Raw genomic sequence first — 10,512 nt, 5'->3', positions numbered from 1 at the left:
ACTGAGTGAATGGGTTAAAATGCAGAGAGGGATCAATAAAGTAAACTTTCTTTAAACCATCTTCCCCCCCTCGCTGTTGACCTGTTTAAGCCGTCTCTTCCAGAGTTAATGAGCCAGTATCCAGGAGAACATCATGTTCTATCTCTGTTTAAATGTCTGTTCTGTATTCTGAATGAGATCCCTTCTCCTTACAGACAATAACTATCACTGAGCTTTTTCTCTGCCCTAAGCTACAATAAATGACTCTGATTTCATTGACTCTTTGATGGATTTGTATAAATATGAACATTAGTGCTGATCGATGTCTGCCTGCCCATCTTCTCCACAATCACCTCTACCTAAATATTTAAACATTACATTTAGCACTTGCTTGTTTTAATTTCTTACTTACTGAGTATACGTTCTGTGTATGGCCCATTTTATGCTCTCATTAAACCAGTGAGATATATATATATATATATATATATATATATATATATATATACACACACACCAGTACCCACCTTATTACCGACATTAAAGTACAGTAGTATAGGCCTATTTAACACCATATACAGTTCAGACAAGACAATTGTATTTCTTATATGAATGTTATTTATTTTAACTGTCATAAACAAGATGTGACAAGTGATCATAATAACAACTGAACTGCAGTAAAACATTCACAGAAGGTGGGACATCCAATGTTTAAGTGATGACGTATGAACCCTGCTTCCAAAACTACTCTGCTTCTGTGGTTTATCATGTTTTAATGCTTTGTATCTTGTTCTATTTAATCTGAACAAGCCCCTAAAACAGTCTGTGATCACCGTCTGCCTCTCTTGTTTTTTATACCGCTAATCATTTTCAAGCTCACTTTTTAAAACCTTACCATTAACTACAGCCCAGCCCATTGAGCAGTATATTAATGACTAACCTTGTATTGTGGGTGGATTATCTCGGTTGTTCTCCTGACTGAAGTTTGGTTCGTTTACAACAACAACAAAAATAGCTTTCATCCTCCAGCTTCACTGTGCATATATTAGACTTGTAGTCAAGACCGCCTAAACCAAGACCAAGACAATACCAAGACCAGAGGGTATCGACACCAAGACAAAGTCGGGATGAGATCAAGACTGAGACAAAAAAGTGTTTAAACTGCAGCCAGATGCTGCTTCGTTTACGCATGTCAGGCATATTTATGTGTTTTTGCGATGCACTCGCACAGCCCTCCTCACCTCTGTCTACTGTCTCACTCACTGAGTGGACAGACGCACGCACCACTTGATCTCTCACCCTCTGTTTTTCACATAATGATGTTATCCTAGCGAAAGGAAATTAAGTGAGGAGCCGGCTCTCGCTCAATGGGAGTCGACTCTTCTAATTCACTATAAAGCACTCTCTAAGCACGGCTCTTAGAGCCGTTTTGTGCTTGACACATTATCCAACGTTACGTTGTGTGTCATGGATACTGTTGACTCCAAATCTCCTGACCACTATGCTGATCGGAGACGGCAAGACCGAGACAGTGAGAACAAGACAAGGTAACTGGAGTTTGAACTTGTGATCTGCACACACTTTAATGGTGTATAATATGATACTATGGTTAATATAATATGCCTGGCCATGGAGCACTGAGCCTGCTGTGTGTGTCTGTCTCTGGCACTTCATCCATTATTGTGGGGGGGGGGAAAAACAGTGTTGAAACCAAGACTGAAAGTGAGATTTATTAAAATAGATATTTGCATATTGACCAACACAACAGCGAGTTTTCACACAGCATTGATACCAAAAAGGGAAAATATCGCCTCTTTTATCTCCATGTGGATACAATCTTTGTCTGTTGTAATGGTGGGGAGTTTTCTTCTCACAGTCACTAGGCATAACAAAGACAGACAAAGTGCCTAATGACCATGAAAACATCTGACAGTTATCTGCATTGGGGTTTTTTGTTGTTGTTGTTTTTTCCATCTCCACACACACTAGATGATGTTAGAAGCTAAAGCAGATGAAACACAGATTTCCCACCACATTCAAATAAAAAGAGGTGTTTCCCATATCATTTGGACATCATTCCTTTGGACAACATGGATCTAGTGGGAATCACTTACTACTACTACTAATAATAATAATAATAATAATAATGGATTGCATTTATATAGCGCTTTTCGGGGCCCTCAAAGCTCTTTACAATTCCACTATTCATTCACACACACTGGTGGAAGCAGCTGCAGTTGTAGCCACAGCTGCCCTGGGGGAAGACTGACAGAAGTGAGGTTGCCATATCACCAGTAGGCGGCAGGTGAAGTGTCTTGCCCAAGGACACAACGACCGAGCCTGTCCGAGCCGGGGCTCGAACCGACAACCTTCCGGTTACAAACGAACTGCCAACTCTTTGAGCCACCATCGCCCCATAAATAAAAGAGATCACTAAACTCACATAGACACAAAACAGGCCTAAATACACACTTGAATATACTCATAACACTGCTGAGTGCACTCTTGGTGATGCGGTGTACCTGTAACCAGCTCTGAAAACTTTTACTTAAAAAGCCAAAGTTGGTCTGTGTGTTCACTTCTGTCTCACAGCCTACGAAAGAGGATTTGAAATTATCAGATTTACATCCTCCTTACAAATAGAGACATCGATTATGGTCCATTAGATTAAACCAAAGAACTAAAGAATAAACATCATTTAAGAAAACTCCAGAAGACTGGGCTATGGCTGGTCTCACTGAAGAACAACAACAGATTCAACTGCAGACTTTAACTTCTAACGGTTCTTTGCTGCTTTACCCCAATTTTCTCAAGATGCTTTTCCATCTGCTTTTTAAACAAGTTTTGTAATATCAGTTGGATATAAAAGACAGTTAATAAATATATATTAATAATACAACTACTACTAAACACTACTGTGTCCTAAAGAGGAAAAGATTTTTTTTTTAAAAAACTAAAAAATTAAAACATTTTTAGAGCATCGAAATTCATTTCAGAAAAAATCTTGATCTACATATCTATACTTGCAGCAGTTAAATTTAACATTCGGGATTATTCACTGTAGGTCCAGAAATCAGAGCTAGCTCATCAGATCCAAGGGTGACATCAGCTGACACTCTTTACAGGAGACTCCACCTGAACTCTGTGGAGCCTGATCTCAAGTTTTTTAAGTCTGACCCTGAAACCAGGAGAGGATCTTTCTGTCTCTGCAGATTCATTGTGATCCGGGGATTTCAGTTCTGCATGCTCACACTGATGTTTGCAAAGAGCAGATAATGAAGTGAATGTTTTTGCACATTGGTAACAGTGAAACGATTTATTTACAGCGTGGGATCGTTTGTGTTCAGAGTATGAACTGACATTCCTGAAGTTCTTGTCACACTGGTCACAGCTGAAGTTCCCTCTAATGTGTGTACGTTCATGAAGGTTACGACTATTTGAATGTGAGAAGCTTTTGTCACAGTGTCTGCACTTGTATGGTTTCTCTCCTGTGTGGATTCGTATATGCCCTTTAAGCTGACCTGCACTAGTAAAGGATGACCCACATTGGTCACAGAGGTGGTCTTTAACCCCACTGTGAATGAGTTCATGTTTTTTTAATGTACTTGGAATGGGGAAGCCTTTCCCACATTCTTTGCAGTAGTTCATTTTGTCTCCAGTGTGTCTACGTTGATGTCTTGTTAGGCACTCTTGATGATTGAAAGTTTTTCCACAAAGTTCACAGCGAAACATTTTCCCACCACCACAGTGACGACAAGGTTGAGAACTGGATCCATCTGTGTCGCTCTGCTTCTAAACAAAGACACAGAGACAGTGTAAGTCAGTCCTTCAACATTTTTCTCCTGAACATCGCCTGATATAAGGAGCATCTCTGCCAAAGTCCAATTACATTTTACTGTTTACCTTGCAACATTCAGCTTACTGGGCTACAATTACAATAAGAGTATTGTGACTAGAAAAGCAGTTATTTAGTTGTTTTTTTTTATGATCATGAAAGACAAAAATAATAACTGAAGTCTGATGAACCTCTCAGCATTACCTTTCCATCCATTAGAATTACTAACATGCTAACACAATTTAATGAGCAAAGTTGTTCCAAACAGGCAGACTAAAGTAAAAACACAAAATAAGAAAATATAAATACATACCTCACAGTAACTGCACTTGTAGCGTTTCTCTCTGGTGTGAATCTGTTGGTGGACTCTCAAGTAACGTGGAGCTTTAAAGGTTTTATCACACAGGTCACATTTATAAAGTCTCTCCTCAGTGTGGCTAAACATGTGGTATTTTAAGTGTGTGGCTGTTTTAAAAGTTTTGCCACACTGATCACAGCAGTAAACATCATGTCCAGTGTGAATGCGCAGGTGTCTATTTAGGTAACTTTTAAGACTAAAGGTTTTACCACAAATGTCACAGCTATATGCCTTAATCCCAGAGTGGATAATTTGATGCTTCTTTAACTTGCTACGATAAGAAAAAGCCTTGTCACACTGATAACAGCTGTATACTTTAACTCTACTGTGGATGACCTGGTGCCTTTTTAAGTGTCTAGGCTCAAAAAAAGACTTTCCACACAAGTCACAATTGTACGATTTAACTCCAATGTGGATGAACTGATGGGTTTTTAATTGTCCACGCTGAATAAAAGACTTTCCACACAAGTCACAACGGTACGGTTTAACTTGAGTGTGGGAAAGATGGTGTCTTTTTAAGCTTCCAGGCTCGCTAAAACACTTTCCACACAATTGACAGCTGTACGCTTTAACTCCACTGTGGATGAGTTGGTGTGTTTTTAAGTGTCCAGACTGATTAAAGGACTTTCCACACTGATCACAGCTGTATGGTTTAACTCCACTATGGATGAGTTGGTGTCTCTTTAATTGTCCAGGCTCAGTAAAAGACTTTTCACACTGATCACATCTGTATGGTTTAACTCCATTATGGATAAATTGGTGTCTCTTTAATTGTGCGGGACGGGTAAAAGACTTGTCACACTGATCACAGCTGTATGGTTTAACCCCACTGTGGGTAAGTTTGTGTGTTTTTAAGTGTCCAGGCTGGGTAAAATCCTTCCCACACTGATCACAGGTGTACAGTTTAACTCCAATGTGGATGAGTTGGTGGTTTTTTAAGCTTCGCGGCCGAGTGAAAGACTTTCCACAGAAGTCACAGCTGTAAGGTTTAATTGCACTGTGCATGAGCTGATGTCTTTTTAAGTGTCCAGCCGAGGTAAAAGACTTTCCACACAACCCACAGTTGTACAGTTTAACTCCACTGTGGATGAGTTGGTGTCTCTTCAGGTGTTCAGCCCGAGTAAAAGATTTTCCACACAAGTCACAGCTGTAAGGTTTAATTCCACTGTGGATGAGTTGGTGTCTTTTTAGGTGTTCAGCCTGGGTAAAATCCTTCCCACACTCATCACAGCTGTATTTTTTCTCTCCCTTTCTTCTGTGAGGTTTGTCGGCCTCCTGAGAGCGCTGACTTCTCACTCCATGTTGGTCCTGCAGTGACAGAGATACAAACAGAGGCAGTGAGTGAAATGCAGTCGTGGAACAAACTGAAACTGACTCCATTAGTGGAATCAAAGAAAACAAAAGCACTGTGGGAAGGTGTGTTACCACCACCTTCTGGTGACAGTATCACATTACAATGATGTGCTACAATGAGAGTTGGAATGCAAATGACATTATTGAAGAAATATTGATCATGGGAAAAAATCTTTTACTTCATAAAAATTGTGAGTGTAACTGATTATATTTTTTTTTTTCAATGTGTGCTGATAAAATATGATCTTTGTATTTTCTTGTAACTTCTGTGTGTGATATATTTGTCCAAGAGGGAGATTGGACGAATATATTATTTATTTATTTCCCATGAGTAAGTTTGATAATAATGATGGAGCTAATAGAAGCAGTAAACATAAAAAAAAATAAAAAAAAATAGCACTGTTTTCAAAGCACCCTTTTTCATCTGCGAGCAAATGAACCATCCCCAGAGTGCACCCAAATGCTTTTTGATGGAGCTGCAAAAGCTGGTGATAGCCTAGCATACTCAGCCGGATGGTGAACATCTACATGCTTGTGCAAGTTAATCATGTTTGAGTATGTAGAGAGTTGAAAATAGCTTTCTAGTAAAATCTGGTATCAGAAATAAACTGGGGAAAACAGCCCCAACCCCCCCCCCCCCAAGGGTTTCTGTTGTGATTGTATTTTTGTACCAGTCATTTAAAATGCTATCCTACATCCAGCCGCTAGAGGGCGCATTACGCGCAGTGGTATCGAGTAGCGTTTTGGGGCACAGAGATAGAATAAACCTTCCTGTTGTGAAACTGACATCAGCTCATCATGTGTGTCCCTTTTTCTATTCTTTATCACAGGTTAGTAAATGCATTTAAATGAATGTGTACTGCAGACCTTACAAACAGAGGATGTTGTTTATGTGGGTAATGAGCGCAACTTGCTAAAGAAATGGATTCGTTCTGAGTTGTGTCTGAATTGTGGGTTAAGGCTGCAGGCTAAGTGATGCTAATGCTAGCGGACTTGGCTAATGTGGGATACTGAGGCTGTACCCCAATTCAGGGTCTGCAGCCTTAAAGTACGCAGCCTCAACAATCCTCAAGGGCCGCGTACTCAAAGACCGCTAAGGCCGGAAGTGCGAGGCTTGTGAAATGGGACGGTCTAGCCTCCGTTGCGCTAATACTGTTGTTTGTCAATAAAGTTAAAAAAAAAAGAAGCCTCTGTTGCACTGCCCAGGTTGCCTAGCAACCATGATACTAACCACTGGAAACGTGTCATACAGCTTTGTTTGACAGAAATGAAGGAGAAAATCTTTTGTTTATTTGTTTCTTTCTACATGAGCTTTGATCATTCTCTGTAAGATTAAGCTCAGCTACTGAACGGCGTATATTTTAAAGTAAAGGCTTTAAAACCAAGTTAGTACAAACGTCACTAATGTCACATAACTTTGCCGACATGTGGCCAACAGTAATGTTTAATGTTCTTTGTTATCAAAAATTTGCACATAAATAAGTGACATAATATTCAGTACTTAAAGTTCACTCTTCGGCCGCCCCTCATCCGCCGTTTTTTTCTGCAAATTTATCCACACCCATCGCCGCGCTATGCATTCTGGGATATGTTGGGCCACGAAGTCTACACTGCCACAGCCTTAAAATTCAGGGAAATGAAGGACGCATTTCGAGCAGCCTTTGAATTGGGACAGCCTTTGGCGCGCCGCTGTGACGTAATTGGCCTTGAAGTCCGTACTTTAAGGCTGCAGACCCTGAATTGGGAGACAGCCTGAGTGTGTGTGGGGAAGCTAATCTGACCTGTGAGAGACTTCTGGACTGTGAACTCTTAATGTATTATGCACTCTGATAAATGGGTTTATACTATGTTTTACTCTTCTGGTTGATGTTGTGGTTACAAGAACAAGTTTGTGGTTTAATACAAAGACATTTATAGAGTGTTATAAGGAAACTGTTTGATCAATGCTGACTGCACAGTAGTAGTGAACGCTGTTAAAGGAGCACTGCACTCTATATAGTTGTAGGTTGTATAAGAACAGTAAATATGTTTGTTTTATGTCAAAGACATTATTTTCTTGTAAAGAGTAAAATAGCTATATTTAAAACAACAGAAGTTACAATGTCAGTACAGTGGAATTTCACATGAATAATTTAGTGCTGAACAAGAATTAAAATGTTTAAAAATGAGTTAATTTTATGATGTTTGTAAATGTAGTTAAAAATGAAGTACAGAGTACACTATTGTGTTTTGTTTATCTTTGTGAAATAAGTGTGGTTATTGTGATACATTGTGGATCTGACATATCAACATTTTGTTTATTTTTTGTCAAAGTTGTATTGAGAGATTTATACAGTCTCGAGCTCAGGGAGCTGTGGCCATGTATGGTAAACTGGACTGAAGCATAAGGCCATTTCTTTGCAGTTAGTGTGGTGATACCTGAAGCTGTTCTAAGCTGTTGTGAAGAATAAACCTTCCTGTGAAACTGACATCAGCTCAAAGTGTGTCCCTTTTTCTATTCTTTATCACTGCACCACACGTTGTTGAACAGGAAACCAGTTGCCCCTCTGGTCATCATCTTAGGGAGGCAACAAGTACTTTGCTCAAACTATACATCTGCACAAGCAGCACACCACCTTGGTCACATTCTGTATGTATGGAGGCGCCCGGGATGGAAAAGATAAAGCTGCTGTTAACAACCAGCTGTGCACACAGTTTCAATAACAGTAACCGAGATATTTTTCTCACCTCCTGTGTTGAAGTCATCGTTTCCTCTGTAGTGGCTGAGCTGAATCCAAATGGCTGAAACTGTTCCTCTGCTGCTCCACCAGACTCTTCTCCTCCTGTTACTCAGCTGGGACACAAAAGTATAGATATGCATTTTATCCCTGACAAGAAGAAGCAGAGCAAATAAACATTACTACACTCAGTGACAACAATACCTATGAAGCTTCAAGGTGAAACCCCAGAAGCAGCTACAAAAAGACAGTTATCAGTTGCCTAAAAGAAATTGAAAGGGGAAAAGCCACTAACCGCCCTGCATACAACCACCTTTACCCAGGGGATGCTACACCCTGTATATATGGACTTCCACAGATACACAAAGAGGGAGTCTCACTCAGACTCGCTGAAGGGCAAAGTTCAAATTAATGTTGTTTATACATCGCCAAATCGCAACAAAATGATTATATTAGATCAAATATGACAAAATGTGGATTTTACAGTAGCAACAATATTGTATCTCTACAGTTTAAATATTTAATAAGCTTTCTGTCAACACAGAAAATTTACTGTAACAACCAAATTTCCCCTTGTGGGACAATTAAAGGATTATTCCATTCTATTCTATTCTATATTTTTCTATTATTATTTTATTATGGATTAATTTTGTTTAATCAGCTACCATCTCTCCTATGGACTTTTTAATGTCTACAGTCCCAGATCAACACAGCCCTGTTCTCCATGACTATCAGCAGCAGGAGCAGCAGCAACACCCCAACAGCAACATTGTTCCCATCAGGTAAAACGTGGGCTACGTTAGCTTTTTATTGTCCCCACCTGATGACAGTGATATAGTATGATGTTACTCCAAATTAGATTCTTGATGAATGTGTGTTGTTGTTATTCAGCCTGGTTCTATGTGCCCCTTTTTAAACTCTGATCCATGTACGGCTCTGGTTAAAATGAAGTAAGGATGGCAGTCAAAACAGTGAAGCTTAGCTGAGCTAAACTGTGATGTCATCAAGTCGTTCAAATGATATAATGATTGTTATCCGGTTCTCAAGGAGGTCCGGAATCCTCAGTCAACTTGCGAAGTGCGGACTTGCGTACTTGAGTGTTCAGAAACGATCTAGACAGTAACACAGATGTGTAGCATCGCCAACTAGCGAACAACAAGCCTCTTACACAGTGCGTATGCTAACAGCTAGCCTAGCCAACGACTTAACAACAGAAGCTACAGAGTGATGTTGTATAAAACTCCAAGATGTTATAGTGCGTGCCTTTTAATTGTGCCGACGTGGTATTTACCTTAGTTTAACGAGTCGTTAGGCGCAGTAAACACATCAGCAAATAATGCGCTATCAAGTAGTGATGTGACGTTCTGTATCGAGGCTTCAAAGCTTGTGTCGAGTAATTGAGGGGGCGTTTCCGCGATGCGCGGCTTGCTTCATTTATGGGAGGAGCTGAAAATGATGACGTCCGAAGCCTCGCTGCCCGGCTGTACCACGTGACTGGTTCAGGAAGTGGTTCGAATTTCGCCGCGAGATATGACAGCGATATAAACCCCTCAGACTTCAATCAAAATGTAGGTGTTTGATGGAGAGTTGCGGTTAGTGAGAGTTTGGAGACAGTTTGGAGGTTTATGAGAGTGAGGAGAGAAACTCAGGAGAGAATGGAGCCAGCTAAGAAGAGGAGGATGTCCTCCCCTGTGTGGGAACATTTTGATCTTATTCCTCCCAACAAGGTATGTAAATTTCTACAGAAGATGTATTTTCATAATACTGATGGTGCAATACAATTTATGTTGAGCTGTCTGTCTTATGTCTTATGTGTTTGCTATGTGCCAGGGAGCTGGGATATAACAACACCTCATCCATGCTTAGGCACTACAGAGCTTTGCATGAGAATAAGGGGGACACCGATTGTGGAGCAAGACCAGGTGAGCCATCAAATGCCATGATGATATGGCATGCCGTAATGTTACTAAATAATATAACAATAGTATACAATGCAATAAGCATTGTATAAGTTACGTGTGTGATATTTATATTTGTGCTTTGTCTTTGTCTTTCCTCAGGAGAACAATCTCAAATAGATGAAGACCTGGTCAGCATGGTGATTGAGGACTCCCAGCCATTTAGCATTGTGGAGGACAAAGGATTCAAAAGATTTGTTAAATCATTAAATCCCAGCTATGTTCTCCCCACTAAAAAGGCCATAAAAGCAGTGAAAATGTAGTTTTTACTGAATAAAATATGAACAGGCAGGACTGAGGCCTCAGTGTGTAGCT

At 40.0% G+C, this 10,512-nt stretch overlaps 1 protein-coding gene across 3 annotated transcripts; it reads right to left on the bottom strand.

Annotated features, from left to right (window-relative positions):
- Positions 1-643: 643 nt before the first annotated feature.
- LOC146662749 (uncharacterized) lies at positions 644-9,670 on the bottom strand. Of its 3 annotated transcripts, none has more exons than XM_085419344.1 (4): positions 9,531-9,670; positions 8,250-8,355; positions 4,125-5,477; positions 644-3,765 (listed from the first exon to the last, which is right to left on the bottom strand). In XM_085419344.1, the coding sequence occupies exons 2-4, from the start codon at positions 8,265-8,267 to the stop codon at positions 3,082-3,084; spliced, it is 2,055 nt and encodes a 684-aa protein (XP_085275470.1). In that variant the 5' UTR covers positions 8,268-8,355; positions 9,531-9,670; the 3' UTR covers positions 644-3,081. The 3 variants fall into 3 exon arrangements, with proteins under 3 accessions (XP_085275470.1, XP_085275468.1, XP_085275469.1); XM_085419342.1 differs by having other exon boundaries at positions 645-3,768; XM_085419343.1 differs by having other exon boundaries at positions 645-3,768; positions 8,250-8,389; positions 9,531-9,640.
- Between the last annotated feature and the right edge of the window lie 842 nt (positions 9,671-10,512).

The sequence above is a fragment of the Rhamphochromis longiceps genome, linkage group LG9 (genome assembly GCF_057381845.1).
Source record: "Rhamphochromis longiceps isolate RC_006_pf linkage group LG9, R_longiceps_female_GT1.1, whole genome shotgun sequence".
NCBI lineage: Eukaryota > Metazoa > Chordata > Actinopteri > Cichliformes > Cichlidae > Rhamphochromis > Rhamphochromis longiceps.
The sequence above is the reverse complement of the archived record's forward strand: the minus strand, read 5'-3'. Positions and strand labels throughout refer to the sequence as shown.

Excerpts from the sequence above, each read along its gene's own strand:
- LOC146662749 (XM_085419342.1), bottom strand. Across the intron at positions 3,769-4,124 it reads ACAAGTGCAGTTACTGTGAG|AAGCAGAGCGACACAGATGG; the intron begins GTATGTATTTAT and ends GTCTTTGTTTAG.